The sequence below is a fragment of the Takifugu flavidus genome, chromosome 12, assembly GCF_003711565.1.
Source record: "Takifugu flavidus isolate HTHZ2018 chromosome 12, ASM371156v2, whole genome shotgun sequence".
NCBI classification, from domain to species: domain Eukaryota; kingdom Metazoa; phylum Chordata; class Actinopteri; order Tetraodontiformes; family Tetraodontidae; genus Takifugu; species Takifugu flavidus.
In genome coordinates this window covers 7055032-7071038 of record NC_079531.1, presented here as the reverse complement: position 1 = coordinate 7071038, position 16007 = coordinate 7055032, and the positions used below count along the sequence as shown (strand labels likewise).

Genomic DNA, 16007 nt, shown 5'->3' with positions numbered 1-16007 from the left:
GAATTGAAGCAATCTTTAGAGAGGTTAAAGCAGGTTTCTGGAATCTTATTAACGACCTTCAGCGAAAATTCTTGTTATGGATGGATCACAAACATCTTATTTGTGTGAGGGTGTTTTTTTTTATTATTATTTTCATTTTAAAGTGGCCAGAATCACTGCAGTACATGCATATTTATTATATGAGGGAGCAGGTTTACAAGACTAAAAATGTAAACTTTGGCCGAATGGAAACCTTCAACACCAATACAAAAGTTTTCAAAATCCTAAAGGCAAATACAATTATTATTTAAATGAACAACCTGCAATAAATATCTCTGCACTCTTTATAAACAGTTCCACTTCATGACAATATCAAAATCTGTGCTGCCTTGGCTTGAGTCATTTCAAATGTCCAATAGTGCCAAGAAATACCAAAAAATGAGTTTTCCAGTTACAAAAATCAGATGCAGCCTGTAGATCAGCCCGCAAATGATTCAGAATTGTGGCAGTCACATAATTCCCTCATTAGTAATTAAATTGAATAAGTCAGTGATGTCCGAAGCAAATAGAGTAAACAGGAGCAGCATTAGCAGAGGTCATTATGCAACAGCAGGCCCACAATGAGGAGGGGGAGTTTAACTGGTTTATTGATGAATGATCAGCTAAATCTGCTCAAGGGAATAAAAAATATTGACTGAAAGTGTTTGACATGCACAGTAAATGTCTCTAAGCGGAGTTCAACTAGCCCCCGCCGTGACATTTCATTTTCTCTGGTCTAAACAGTTTTGCAAGCGTGGGTTAAAAACCTTTGATATATTTACAGTGTAACAAAGTCATGGCATTAATCTGTGATGGCTACCCACAGGTCCTCTGACACCAGGTTTAATGGGCATCTACATAGAAAAATATACGAGTGCAGGTACCTTTGTCATGGAGTGAAACACATCTACACATCACTTTTCAAAATAAAAAAGAATCCTCATCCATCCTTCAAGTAGGTGGTTATAAAAAAGGATCATGATAGAAAGGTTGGTGTTCAGTGGTGCAAACGTCTACGCCACAGAGTGTATATATAGATGAGGTGCACTGGTTTTGATTGATTCAAGTGTTCAAAGAGGTGGTTCTGTTTTTCCTTTTGAATTTACTTTATACATATTTACAACCGGAAACGGGACTTTAGGATTCTGGTAATAAAAGCAGAAAAATGTTAACATTTCTTTTAAACTTCAATTTCCTAAGTGGTGATTTGTGAATCATGTTGAGTGACATTAAAATAAAACTGTCATTAACTGAATAGTAGCCACTAAATTATAAAAAAAAACATCTTCATGGTGATCATGCTCATGCAAATAAAGCTGATGCACATATTTCTTTAAGAATAAGAAATCCTATAATAAATAGATAATTCCTGTATAAAATCATCCTGTGTTAAAAGCTGAAACATTAAAGATGACTTAATGGTAATGTGACCTAAAGAATCTAAAGCTACAACAGCAAAAATGATCTGCACAAACCGAAAGGTTGAAAATCAGTCACTTCAATCTTGGATGAAGGTAAAAACACGTTACAAAGATTCATATTCTTCATACACAAAAGGTTCATTTTTAGGATTTACAGTATCCATTAGGGCTTCTTGCTGCCCAATCTGTTAAAAACACTGACAGCTTTCACATCCATGCGGGCACCGGCAGGTTCTCCAGCACCTCCTGCCCCGGTGCTGCTGCTGACCTTGGGGCTGGCTATGGCCAGTCTCTGCTGAGCCCTGGGCTTGGTGCTGGTGGTCACCCTGTTGTCTTGCGTGTCGGCGGGGGTGGGCGACGCTCCTTTGACTGGCTTGGAGGCAGGGATCTTGCCCAATCTCTGGAGCACGCTGCGCTTGGCAGGGACGACGCCGTTGGAGGAAGAGGAGGTAGGAGTGTCGGGAGGAGGTAATTTAAACTTTCCCCCCAGCCGCCGCAGGGTGGTGGGGGCTGGTTTTCTGGCTGACTCTTTCTTCTGAGAGGGAGGTGGTCTCTTGAGAACGCCCGCATATTGGAGGACCGAGCCGTCTTCGTCGCTGTCGTCATCTACATCCACGGTTCCGGAGATTTTGCCTGAGGTCTGTTTGATTTCCCCTTTCAACTCTCTGTCCAGACGACTGAACACACCGGTGGGCTGTAGAAAAACAACATTCCAATTATCAACTAACATTTTATAGAGAGCAAATAGGACCACAAGATACTGATCTTACCTCAGCGCTGTTTGCTGCATCTGCCTTTGATTCAGCCCCAAGCCTTTCAAACACTGACGTGCGTTTTAAACCTTTTTTTCAAAAGCACAACAAAGACAAAGAGGGGAAGATGATCAGTGACTGACGCACCGCTACGCTGAACACTCACTCGCTCACACACATTCACAGCCCAAGCCAAGGGTTCGTTTTCACACTTCAGACTTCGACTCTAGCAGGATTTAGTCCTGCTGGTCCCGGAGTGCCAACTCCACGTGAGCCTCGTGTGCGAGGACAGCAGGAGAGCCTCTGGAGCAGCAGGCAGAGCAGCGAGGGGGCATGTTAAAAATACAAATACCCAGGAGTGAAGATCCGCTACACAGGGACAAGATCTCTTCCTGCTATTGAGATTAAAGGATCCATTGATTGACTGATCCTTCAGACCCTGGGAGAATTGTTGTGTCAAGTGAAAGGTACGTGGTTCAAATATGCATGAAAGGAGGTTAGATAGGGGTTCTTTGTTAGAGGGCAGAAAAATCTGGTGTTAGCTGTAGTGTCATGAAATCATTAGTGGTGTTAAGAGCTTTAGTCGAGCGGGTTGCCGGTCGAGGCCACTGGGTCAGGCCTACCTTTCTTGGCCTGCTGGGCCAGGATGCGGCGTGTGCGAGGGGTGGTGCCTTTGGGCATGTTGACGATGTACTTGCCTTCCATTTCAGCTGTCACCCGTCGCCGCTTCACTGTTGCCATGCCAGTTCCTTCATCAGCTGGCTGACTCACAACTGACAAACAAGGCGGGAAGACCAAGAGGGTCAAACAAGGGTTCCAGAAAAAGGGAAGACACACACGTGTTACTACAGAGGGAAAGGGAAACGGGATCGGTGGGAGTGTGAAATGAAAGTTTCCGATATGTTTACCTGTTTTGCCACTGGGTTTTCCTTGCGTGTTGGACACTGTGATTGACAGGCGGTTGTCAGATCGGCGGGCAGGGGTGGATGGAGGGGAGTCGTGGCTCAGAGCATTGGCAATCATACGAGTGGCGGCTGAGACACAGAGATAAAAAAGGAGAGTTGGTAGATGTAGATTTAGTGTGACTCATTTCTCCTCTTGTTCCTCTGAATGGATGAGAGTATTTGGGAAAAGTCAGCTTCTCTGAAACTGAAAAGATGTAGAAACATCTTGAAAAGATGATGCGTCACAACTGAACAAAACGCTATGTCATACAAGTATTCAAAGAGATTATCTTCAGCTTTAGTTGATTTGAGCATAAATAGGCCTATGAACTTGACAGCCAATCAAAAGACAGAAGCGTAAACACTCACGAGTGTTGGCAGTTCTTCTAAGCTCGGCTTTAACGCTGGTCTGTCCTGAGGAAATGGCTTCCGTTGCCATTTTGCACATGTCCTACAAAAACAAAGGTCATGACCAATTAAAATCAGCCATTCAGAATTAGAAATAAATATATGCACATAAAGACTTATAAGAATAGCTGATCCCACCTGCCTGTAGACCTGCTTGGCATGCCGAAGAATTGCAATGATGTCCCCTATGACGGTAATGCCAAGGTCCATCATGATGTCTTTACTGAGGTCCATCAGCATGTTCTTGTGAATTCTGTTATACAGATATATACATATACATATAAATGTCAGGGTATTTCTAGCAACTTTTAAAGTCTGTAAATTAAGCTCCAGAATTGAACAACTTTGAAAATGCTGAAGAGATTTGTGCTGAATTTGCTGCAGGGGTGAGACGAACATATTAAGGTGGGGCTGCAACCCTTCCTCGAGTAACACGATATGAGAAGATGATATGAAGCGATGTAAATTCAACATAAAATGTCAATTTGGTCCAAAGAACATTTTTGTTATTAATTATGACTAAGATTAAGCAGTGATGGGAAGTAACCAAGTACACCTAAGTACAATTTTAGGTATGTTTACTTGAGTATTTCCAATTTTTAATACTACTCCACTCCATCTCAGAGGCCAATATTGTGCTTTTACTGCACCACAATTATTTGATAACTTACCAGTTACTTAAGCTCACAATGGAAAATATTACACGTTGTGAGCATGGAAACCTGCTATTAACAGCGTAACCTTACCACATGTTTATTAACTTTAGTTTTCAGAATAGTGGGTGTGTAAAGCTTATTGTGGGATTAACATTTAGCTTTTAAAATACCTATTAAGTAATTATTCTTACGGACAAGTTTCTGCCAAAAGCACCAGTCTGCAGTGCTACACAAGCAGCTGTACTGAGAAACAGCAGTCTAAATATGCTGGTCACAGATATGCGCCTGCTGAGCATGGTGGAGGACGGAGGCTTTGAGGCGATGATTTCCACTTTCCATCCCAATTACGAACTTCCATCAAGGACCTTCTTCACGAAAAAAGTTGTACAAAAAGTAGGAAGACATCAAAGAGGAGATGCAGAAAGCCCTGCAAGAGACTGACAGCATGGTGCTCACAATAGAGGCTTATATGGGGGTGATGTGGCGCCATCTGAATTATTGGAAAATGGTGTCCCGCTGCCTGACAACAATGCTCTTGGAAGAGAGACACATAGCTGCAAATATTGCAGAATGGATTGAGGTAATTGCCAAATTCAACATTCCACCGCAGAAACTCAAGGCCATCGCCCACAACAATGGCGCTAATGTTGTAGCAGCAGTGAAGATTTTGCATGAAAAGTATGGATGGGCATCTGTGAAATGAGCAGGACACACCCTCAAACTTGGCTGTGCAAAACTCTGAGAATCCAATTGGCTATCCCCAAGTGTGTGGCTGCTGCGAGAACCCTTGTTGAACACTTCAAGAAGAGGGACGTGGCATGCAAAAAGTTGGGGGTCAAAAAGAAGCAAATGGGAACCAAGGAGAACATACTGGTGCAAGATGTTTTCTATTTTTATAATTGGGCTTTAATTAAGCAAAAGTATGTTTTATCCGATTACTCAATCAACTGAATATTTGATATAATACTTGATTACTAAGCTGGAGGCCGAATTGAAAGGCTCTATGGGATTCGGGGGGACACAAAACCACAGTATAGAGTCCAAGAATCTTAATTACCTGTTGTCCACGAAGGAGACTGCATAATTGACCGCAAGGCCAGCTGGGATCCCCGCATCTTTAAAAAACTGGATCCACTCTGAAGTGGCTAAAGACAAGAACACGTGATTAGAGCCTCCTTCAAAAACCATCCCGTTCACTTAATTCCAAGGTTATTGAAGCCATAGTAACACGCAACTAACTGATTAATGGGTTGCAAACACACAACGGAATAAAGGGATACTGGGAAGTTCTCTGACTGGGAGCACAGCCAGGCCGAACCGCTAGTGGGAGTCAAACAAGAGTGGACGGCAGAAAACTAAGATCTAACGCCTGCTGACCACAGCCAGCTGGAGGATATTTATATCCTCAATTATAAACGTCCTGTGGCTGCAGTAACACACACAGGGTGATCGGTGCACAACAGCTGCCTCGACAATTAGCCCATCCGGGCTGCGGTGCTATTATTATAGAGCCATACAGGCGAAGCTAGCACAGTGAACAAAAATCAGCTTTTTCACCATCAAATGCTACTGTAAACGACGGCTGAACGTTTAGTAGTGGCATTACGTCATGGTGTACAATGAAACAACACCGGAAGTTAACTTTACTGCAATTTCTTAAAATCAAAATCAAAGCAGATTAGCTTGAGACCAAGAAAAGTGGACAGATAGCTTAAAGGCCTGTAACAGCACAGTCTGATGTCTGGTTTAGATTGATATAAATACATAGGACATCGTTGTGACTGAAGCTAGTGTTTTAATAAAACAGCTCTGGTGATTTTTCGCCATTGTATTAGCAAAAGCGGCCATTCAAAAGGCGGTAACAAACGCCGGCGACATCCGAGAGAGAACCTGCTAAAAAAATCAAGCTCGCAGTAAACGTTCCATCCTAGCGTACTAGGTGTCTGCTTTTCTCAGAAAGCCCTTAACTATTTTAATTTCTGATCTCAGGTCGCTTCAGCGGGCCTTGCCGCTCTCACCTGTCGCGTCAGACGCCATGTTGACGACAGATTCCGGGGACGTAATTTACGCAGGACACTGACGTCACTTCCGCCACTACCCATCAACCCAACGGAAACCGAACACATACTTGCTGACGCTAGAGAGCAGCATAGACCGTGAAGACGATTTCTCTGCGGCATCAATGCATGTTGTGACTTTTATACGTATTTTAGATTTTCTTTTGTCATTTCAAGCTTTTGCTACAGTGTGTTCAGCCTTTGATATACGAGACAATTAATCACACTGCATAGAGGAAAATGTTTGTTAACCACCTCTGTAGGTGACACTGAAAAGAGAAACGGGTTTTAAGATATATACTTTATTTATTTCTGTATTTCTTCACAAAATCGGAGTGGACTTTTGTCAAAAAAATGAACAAAATGAACATACTAAAACAACATCAAAAAAAGAGTGGAATGCAGTCAAATAAATTCAACAAATGTAACACACAGCGGTCCCCTTCCAAAATAAAAGCAAATCAATCTAAAAATGAGTAAACAGTACTTTTTAGATGTGCAGAAAGCATATCAGAGCACCTTCTTGAGCTAGTCCTTCATTATCTACCGTCTATTGATTAAAACTTGGACTGTCACATCCAAAATGAAGTCTCTTTGGGTTTTTGGGATTGATTTACCTCAAAATGTGATAAACTGCTTCATGTTGTTTGTGATCCTGATATTTGTACATGCAAAAAAAATAGAAATGGAGGCTTGTTTTGTTTTTTCATAAACGACAAACAGGATGCATTAGAAAAACATTGTTCGTAATGAAGGGTACCCAAGTGAAAAGTGAATAGGTTTTAGGCATGACGTCACACATTCAAACAATGTACAGTACGTAATAAAGATACATTTTAATAAGAAGCAAATATTGATAATAAAAGCAATACATTCACACTTGACATAGTAGCGGTCAGTTTAAACACTGCAGGTTTTGCTACATGATGTCTTTTCCAGAGGATGTGTATTGCAGTTCAACATGATGAAATGTGGGAAATAAGAAAAATCAAGATTTTCCTTAATATAAAAAAATAGGATATCTCTTGTTCATTTAATGCTTACGTATTCACCGTACAGTAGAGGTGGGAGTAGACTTATATTGGTGTCAGATCTTCTTTTTACACTGCTTTTTTCCAAACCATTACTAATCCCTCTGCAAACACATGTGGAACCTTACTCAACACACTTATTGAATGCACATCAGATAAAAAAGAACTCTGAATCTGACCAGGGCCGTAAGCTGAGAGTGCGGGTACAGTACAAGGGCCCTGTGAGATTTCCCTCCAAATCACACTTTAATATCCATCGTGCTGCTAAAGCATGATGTGAATAAAGATTTCTGAGTACTGCAAGCTTCAACTGCTGGAAATTCACTGTGCTAATGGCTTCCATAAATGCAAACTCCCCACCAGACAGGACGCACATCCGTCTGGCTGGAGCCCCCAGCAACTGCAACACGTCACCCTCCACCATTCACTGTAAACTGCTTTGTCATTATAATATAAGTAGCACCACAAAAACGTATGTACATGAGAACTATTGAATATGTTTTATGCTCATTCTGATATATTCTCATCACATTTGCATTTTTTGAGACAAAAAAAAGAAAAGGCATCTCCAACATCTGTACAAAAATTAAAAACCATGAGGTCTGCCCATTCTCTAAACACCCAGAGCCATAGTTGCAGCAACCAAACCATTGCTTTGAATAGACGTGTTTATTTAATGAAAATAAAGCTTCTCATCCAGCAAATACAATCACATTTTTTTTACACCAATCGATCAACATGTTGGCTTGAGTAAAAGAATAGATTTTGTCATTGATATATTGTTATTGTCTCAGTGGAGAGCAAAATGTTCTATGTGATATGTTTGTAATACTTTCTTCTTCTTTTTTTCTTTTCTCCCGGACAATACAGTTAAGTCATGATGTTGCAGTCTAAACACTTTAATACGTGTACTGACAGTCAACCACACTCTTTTTTTTTCCCTAAATATTTTGTGGATTTGCATCTGTTGAAGATCAAGAGGCATTAAGGTGTCAGTAGCATTGGGACAGACCTCACATAGAAAAGAACAAACGGAACAAAGGCGTCACCACAGCCTTTAAACATCAGCATTAGAAACATACATACAATGTAGCTTGAATAGTGCTTTTATATTGTTTATAAAACATAAATACTTATTAACAGAGGCAATGACATCGTGCTTCATGTTTTAAGGGTAGGGCGTTAAATTTGTTATAAGGTCTTTTTTTCCCATTTAGAAAAATATGATATTTAAAACTAAACCTCAGTAACATTTCATCTTCATTGACAAAAATATCCCATTTATATCTGCAGACATTCATACTTCAAATCTTGGTAAACGTTTATACATACATGTTGCCTGTATATATGTCAATGCATATAGACGTGTGTCGGTTTTTTTTAAGTGCACAACATGCCTCCACAGTTGCCAAATGAAAATACAGTAAAAGAACGATACGATTGTTATGATGCCTTAATAACAATAACAACTGTAAGAAATGTCAAGATTAAAAAAAAACAGCAAAATAACATACAAAAACCAGAAAAGGCAACATTACGAATGAAAGCAGAGGCCAACGAAAACAAATACACAAATGGACATTAAAATATATCACAATTCTCACTCAAACAGAACAGGAGAAACAAATTGTACAAATTCACAGGCAAAGAAATGGCGCCCGTACTGCGGCGCCACCCTACACGTCCTCCAATTTTGCTTCCGGGTCTTTGCTTTTGTGCTCCGTCGCCACGTCAACCTCAATAAAGAAAGAAATAAATGGGCCAGGTGCCTCTGAGTGGACACATCGCGGTAAATGCACCGCCGCCTCGTCTCGGCTAAGAGAAGTGCGCAAAGAGGCCGCTGGACCCAGCATTTAGAGGTTGTCTGAATCCCTACAAATCCTTTCCTCTAAATAAAGGCATCACTTTACATGATTGGTTCGAGATGCTGGTGCTCAAAAAACATCTGCATCTTCTTTTCAGAGGCTCCAAAGCGGCGCTTGATGTGGGCCACGGATGGTATGATGGCAGTGGACAAGAGCTGGACAAGAACGAGATGGCCTTTTTTTTCTTCTCTCCTTGTTTATTTTTTCATCACTTTGCTCTTTCTTTGTTTTTAACATGTGGTTCAAAAACAAATGAATGGTTAGGATGGGAGTAATCCTCCTTTTCTCCACCATGACTGCATTTGAGCTGAGTAGAACTTCCTGTCCAAACCGAACCTCTCTTTCCTCGCAACAATGGACGCGTCACGTTGTTACTCAAACACGGGGAAAATGGCTCAGCAGAAGAGGGACAGATCCGCCTCACGTATAAAGTAAAAGGCGTGTGCGAAAGTATATAGCTGCTGTTCACTCTAAGGGTGCTTTTTTTTCTGAGCAAAGTGCTCCACGACAAATGTTCTTCACTATGAAGGTTGCGTCCATGTCCTTGTGTGAGGGGGGTGTAAAAGGGTGTTAGTTGGGCCATCATTCACTCAAGGTCCCAAGGGCTGCTGGGGGTCTTCGGGCTCTCAGGGGTCGAAGACTTCAGAGAGAGGGAGAAACAGAAGAGGAGAAACAGAGATGGGCAGAGATAGGTTGCACGGCAGGTGGGCAGGCGGAAGAAGGAAAAAAATGAGAAGGAAAAAAAACAAGAGAACAAATCACAAGGGTTTAGTCTAAGTTGTGACACGCATCCCAAAAGTCCAAGCAGCGAAAATGAAGAAGCCGATGATGAAGAGTTAGAGGTGAGCAAGAACGCCAGCTGACTCCCGCAAGAGAAGGCCAATGAACATCGTGTCCTTCGTCCCTATTTCACATTTGAACAAATACATTCAGCGAGAGAAGGTAGAGGATGGAAGAGGATGAGAGCAAGAGCACTGGAAAAGGGGGGCAACCGACAGAGGGAACAAGTTGGGGACACTTGTGCTTTTTAAGTGCAGCGCTTGTAAGTGACACCTCATACTGGGTGCCAATGACTTCAAAATTCTTTTACACTGTCGTCGTCCTGCTGCAGATGTTCCGATAATGCAAACCCAGACAGGAATTGGCGTTTTAATCGTAAACCTGATCGGGTGTAATTCTCGCACAATTGTTCCGACTTTACCGACGAAAAGCCAATCTGAAAATAACGGATTAATCGATTCTCGTTTCTCCTAATCGAACGGTGAGACTGGAAGGGACTGTGCTTGTACTTGCCTCAGCCTCTAACTCCAGCGAGTGTAATATGTTTCTGTGTTATGTGTGCACGTTTGTCTGTCGGTCAGTCAGAGTGCCAGCAGTGAAGGCGAGTTCAGGGAATCGGACGACTGCTCGCTACTGCTGTTCCGCTGGTTGGCACTGACCCCGCAGGCTCCCTCTGGGTAGGTGAACACAAATGAAGATGTGTATGAGGTGTTGTAGCTGCCAATGACTGCACCGTCATTGATACCACCACCACCACCACCACCACCACCACTGTCGCTGGCCATGAGGCAAGGCCCGCCCGGCGCCGGCTCGCTCGAGCCATAGAAAGAACGAGAAAACTCTACCTCCTGCACAATCCCTGGCTGAGGCTGCTGCGGCGGGACCGGGGGCTGAGCCTGTGCAGAAGCTGGATGGGCTGTGTAGGCAGGTGGCAGATAGAAAGTGTCCTCCTTCACAGCCAAGCCCACGCCGGAGACCGGTTGCAAGGTCTGGGGAGGGAGCTGGGACTGGACTGGAAGGAGCTGCGAGGTGCCCTGCTGGGGCTGGTCCTGGTAGGGGATCTTGCAGTTCGGCTGGTGGGCCACCAAAACGAACTCCAGGCGCTCCTTCTCCTTGTGAAGCTCGGAGATCTCAGCTTCAAGCTCCGCCTTCTCCTCCTCCAGTATGTCCGTCTCCTGTGGGCAGGGGAGCAAGACAAAGGTTGAATGTTGTTCAGAACTACTGGTGTGTGTTCAGTTATGTAAAGCAGCCTTAACTCATCCTCTTGAAACAGATTGGAAACAGGTATTAAGAATCATAAAGCCCACAATTATCTCCGCTTATTATCTCAGCTCAGAGCTGTAATCATCCTAATTACGCACACATTTACTACAAGGTAATGTTAACCGCGACTCAGCTGATTACGGGCCACACTCACCGTCTGCAGCCTGTCTGTCAGCTCTCGCCGGCGGTTTCTACATTTGGCTGCAGCCAGTTTGTTCCGCTCCCGTCGAACGCGACGCTTCTCCTCCTCTTCCGGTGTTAGCTGGGATGAAGATTAGAACGCCAATTAGTACAAGGAAAGACTGACATGTCTTATAATGTGTATCATGCAGCAGGAATGGGAATGTCTGGAAGCCAGGGGAAGCGATGCCTTAGAGGACATCGTTTTCTTCATTTTAAAAATAACATCCATGTCATGGGTCAAGAACCCCTTTGTTGACATGATCTGCTCCTCTCTCTGCTCTGTTTGGTAGGTTTATTGTAACAAATGTACAGTATATATTTTGGGGCCCCTTGTTATTGTTTACCCCGGCCTCTAACTCATTTTATGTACACCACTGCCTAACAGTAGAGTCTAATACGACTGTTATGGTACTAACATTAACACTATACCATACCTGCACTGGTTATGTAAAATGCAAGGGTCAACAAGCACACTGTTCAAGCACACACACTTACTAACACACCAACATCTCCATCTTCACTCACAGACTCTTCTCGTGTACGACGACTACGATTCCTGGAGTGGCGGATAGGGCCCAGTGCTGGACCTTGGGGATCTGAGCTCGGAGGAGTGAATCCAGAGCCAGAGGAATAACTGGGGCCTGGCATGTCATAAGGGTCAACTAGTGACACCGGCTGGGTCATGGTCGTGGTGCCAGTGGACCCACTCTGTCCAGAGGCCTGAGAGGAGACGAGGGTCGGTTGTACCATCCACTGCAGGTCCTGACTGGTCGTGATGGCGGTGACAGTTGGCACAAATGAACCGGGCATCTCCCCTCCAGCACTGGCCCCAGGCCCACTATCCACAATGGCCAATCCAGCTCCCACTGACACACACTCCTTCGAAGGAGAAAGTAACAAGCAACGTTTTACAATTTAAGTGTAAACTTAGTCAGCTCATTTTAAATTAGAAAAAATAGGGCGATGTACAATCTTTTTAGGAGCTTCTAAAGGACACTTGAAGATTGATATATAAATTGTCTTCATCACAAGGAGAAGGAAGAAAAATTACTGTGGCTCTTGAAAAAATCATTCAGAATAACAGCTGGTATGAAAAACTTATCTTTATGAACTAATATTGAAAGCAGCACACAGAAATTGGACTCACATAAACAGTATTATATCTCCAGGCATGTGAATAAATAGGGAGGCTGGTATTAAAGACAATAGATGAACAGTTATTTGGTCAAACAAAGTAAATATTTGACGTTTTTTGTAAACATATGCGGGTTAATAAGACGTAACAAGTTCAAAACGATGTATTATTCTACTTCAGAACTTGTGTGATATTCACTCTGAAGCGTCTGAAAGAGCGAAACCGGCGGCTCTCGAATGGACCAATCATATCCCTCGGAGGCAGCTCTCCGCCTCTTTCCTCATTATAGTCACGCCCCCGGTGTTCCCCCTAGCAACGCAACGTCGAGGACCAAAATAGAACAAGCATGCGTGTGTTGGGAGCGTAGCGCGTGGAAGGAGAAAAGTTGAGCCGGGGCGGAGCTTCCGTGCTGACGTAGCAGATTTCCAGGATTGTGTCATCCGCTCTGCAGCGTGCTGTACGCCGAGGACGTACTCGCAAAGTACAGCGAGAAGGTAAATCTAGGCATATTTGTCCTTCTACATCATAAATATCTCATATCCGGGGGCCGTAACAAAACGCCAATGTGTCGTTTTATGTACATCTTACGGAATTAATAACTAACACCTGATTTGGTACTCAATAAAGAACGTTGGCTAAATTAACAGCCTGCTTTGAAAATATGTAGATTATGTATAACTCATTTTTGTAATTAATTCACTTTGGTCATGTATATAACTCCTTTTTTTGGTACTTCGAACACTTCTCTCGGCGTTTCCTATTTGATGTAGTTTGATTTTGGAGATGCGTCTTGTGTTCTTCCAACATGCGATACATAGCTCATCACTTTGGCCTACCTGCGGAGCACTAGTGGTCGGCGGGCTCCCGAAGGAGTCCACGGAGGAAAGGTACTGGGACTCTATGGATGGAGACGAGCTTCCACGTGATCCGTTGTCTGGATCACCGGGGAACCCTTGGTACATTTCCCCGGAGGGATCGAAATATAAGTTGACACCTACAGGTACCAAAGAGAACGCGGGGTCATCTGCAGTGAAGGGGAGCGAATGAAGAGACTATCCTGGAGGGGGAAACTTGCTTATGTTGTGATCATGCTAACCGGCTAATCCTTTGAAACAAAGTCCTGGACCAAACAGAACTCGTGGCGCCAATATGAGTAATTCTGCATGCGTGTAGTTTACTTGATCTTTAACGATAACATTATCAGCTGTGGTTTACACAACAGCGCAGTCTGTGTTTTCAGGATTTAAAGTAATCGGAAGAGAAAACGGTGCATGGGATTCCGAGCTCCTCTCATCTGAGCGATCTTAAAGAAAACCTGTATGGGGAAAACATCTAAATTCACTTACAGTTGTTGATCTTGTTGTTAATGGGCGAGATGCTCTTGGTTTGTTTCCAAAAAAGTTGCATGAAGAACCGTAATCCAGCTCCCCGCGGAGGGGAAAGTGTTCCAATTCGAATGAAAAAAAGAAGGAAGTCCGCTGTTTGATATTAAATCCTCTCCGACCTGGCCGTCATCCTGGTAAAATATGCGACCGTAAACACATAAAGTCCGCTCGCGAAACACTTTATAGCTTGTTTTAGAACTGCACGGTAGCAGATCTTGTCTTTTGAATGAACCCATCCTCATCGGCTACAACCGAGGCATCTCTGGACCCGCCCCGGAGTTCCGATGACGTACATGCCCATATTTGTCCTTGTTGTGTTTGGTATCCTTGGTGACGTTGAGGGAATCCCTCTCCCACTGAAACGGACCAGAGGCTCACCTCGCCGGCGGATAATAATAGCACGATCATTAAAAAAAACCCAAAAACACTGAAGTCACACGATTTTCTCACCGTCTGATAATTCGAGAGGAAGTTTATAACCGAGAGTCATAAACAAAAAATGTGTATGTTTTCGAGAGAGAATTCTTAAGTCGTGATTTCATACTAGGATGACCAGCGCGGTTATCACCCGCGCGTCTCTACACATCTAACTCACGACTATAGCTTTTATTTATGTGACATAAAGCAACAGATCAACACGGACAGTCTAAAAACATCATTTTGAAAGGAGGATTGGGAACAGCCTATAAAGTGTGTTGTAACAGCGAATGTTTCTGTGTCACTGTCGCGGAATCCCGAGAAGCTACGCATGGGAAATCCTCCAGGAAACTTTCTCTAGACACGCCCTGGGGTGTCCTCCAAAGTCTCGACGACTCATCAGAAAGCTCCCTGAACCTGAACCCACGCACGGTGCTGATGGATGAGGATGAACGACAGGTCCATACAGATCCTCGGTAAGACACACCCTGACAATCCATAAGTACACGTCTTGAGCTTTGATTAATGCCTATTTGTGTGCGTCGTTTGAGATACCAGCTTATTTTAACGTTATGTATTTATTATATTTTAACAAAAAACGTGAGAAAAAAATCGTCTAAACCAGCCGTGTAATTTTATCTTCGACAGTGGGCAGCATGCAGTGACGGAATTGAGCGCCTGTCATCGCCAACATCACCCGATCGAACAGAAAGTGATTCATTATTACAGCCAGCATGAGGACACCAGTGGGAACGTTGCTGGTGGGAGGATGGATCGGGTTGGGAGGGGAGAGAGGGGTGTAGCTGGAGGCAGGAGACCGTGTGACAAAGGACGAGTGAGAATCAAAAGTGGATTTAAATGAGGAAGGGTGAAAAAAACAGCTTTTTTTTCTTTCCTAAGTCAAACAATGCTACTGGGCGTGTGTGCTCCTGTGCGAGCCCCTGTTTGTGTGAAAAAGGCGTGAGCAAGAAGAGACTTAGGGATAACAAGTTGGCCTATTAGTCAGCGCTCCAACGTCAGAGGCGAGGATGCGCGGAGGATGTTGTGTCCCATCCGGGCTGCCGTAACTGCTGCTGACTAACTCTGTCAACGAGACCTTAAAATCCTCGGACAGCCGCGGCGTTTTTTATTAGAGTCCTCTCAGGGAACAGCGGAGAAATCAATCTGATTAAATGTCACTAAATTTTCTCTTTTTATGTTCTTTCTTCTCAAAGTTCACCAACCAACATATTAAATCACACAAACGAGCCTGTAAATGCTAAAACAAGGGGCCATGTGCGACCCACGGGTTCGCTACACGTGTGTATATGTGTGTAGCGTTCTGTCGCTATAGATACGCCGTTGCCGGTGACGTAAGGACGTTTGTTATGCTGCCTAGCAACCGGTTTCCTTGGTAACCGGCTCCCGTTGAAGACAATATGGCTTCCGGATTCTTTGTGCGTAGAGAGAGTGGCAGAGAAACGACACTCCTCAGCGAGTTGTCGTTTCAGCGCTTCGCCGTCGGTCGACAGGTGTTGACAACCGTCAGGTTGTCACGTCAGGCGTCGAGCGCGATCGTTTGTTTAACGTGGCCGCCGTTTGCAATGCGCGCGAACTTGTTTGTTCAAGCGTTTCGCCTGTGTGTTTTGACTTTCCACTTAGCTGTAGGCTAAAAACGCGGTCACATGGCTCGGTCGGGCCACAAGTCCACTG

General features: G+C 43.7%; 2 protein-coding genes and 2 long non-coding RNA genes across 8 annotated transcripts; 2 read left to right on the top strand and 2 right to left on the bottom strand.

The window, feature by feature from the left end:
• Positions 1-96: 96 nt before the first annotated feature.
• On the bottom strand, positions 97-6280 carry c12h19orf47 (chromosome 12 C19orf47 homolog). 2 transcript variants are annotated; one of them, XM_057049541.1, is made up of 8 exons: positions 6218-6280; positions 5257-5344; positions 3682-3796; positions 3505-3586; positions 3100-3225; positions 2815-2964; positions 2210-2280; positions 97-2133 (listed from the first exon to the last, which is right to left on the bottom strand). In XM_057049541.1, the coding sequence occupies exons 1-8, from the start codon at positions 6234-6236 to the stop codon at positions 1603-1605; spliced, it is 1182 nt and encodes a 393-aa protein (XP_056905521.1). In that variant the 5' UTR covers positions 6237-6280; the 3' UTR covers positions 97-1602. The 2 variants fall into 2 exon arrangements, with proteins under 2 accessions (XP_056905521.1, XP_056905522.1); XM_057049542.1 differs by having other exon boundaries at positions 2890-2964.
• LOC130534898 (uncharacterized) lies at positions 1942-7244 on the top strand. Its single transcript, XR_008952988.1, has 2 exons — positions 1942-2658; positions 6189-7244. It is a non-coding gene; the product is annotated as an uncharacterized LOC130534898 (long non-coding RNA).
• Positions 7245-7764: 520 nt separating this feature from the next.
• Positions 7765-14263, bottom strand: fosb (FBJ murine osteosarcoma viral oncogene homolog B). Of its 4 annotated transcripts, none has more exons than XM_057049538.1 (6): positions 13860-14240; positions 13350-13507; positions 11874-12257; positions 11350-11457; positions 10778-11107; positions 7765-10605 (listed from the first exon to the last, which is right to left on the bottom strand). In XM_057049538.1, exons 1-6 carry the CDS (start codon positions 13918-13920, stop codon positions 10540-10542), a joined length of 1107 nt encoding a protein of 368 aa, XP_056905518.1. In that variant the 5' UTR covers positions 13921-14240; the 3' UTR covers positions 7765-10539. The 4 variants fall into 4 exon arrangements, with proteins under 4 accessions (XP_056905518.1, XP_056905520.1, XP_056905517.1 ...); XM_057049540.1 differs by having other exon boundaries at positions 7765-9792; XM_057049537.1 differs by having other exon boundaries at positions 7765-11107; positions 11904-12257; positions 13860-14263.
• On the top strand, positions 12256-15502 carry LOC130534897 (uncharacterized). Its single transcript, XR_008952987.1, has 3 exons — positions 12256-13513; positions 14641-14791; positions 14964-15502. It is a non-coding gene; the product is annotated as an uncharacterized LOC130534897 (long non-coding RNA).
• The last annotated feature ends 505 nt before the right edge of the window (positions 15503-16007 follow it).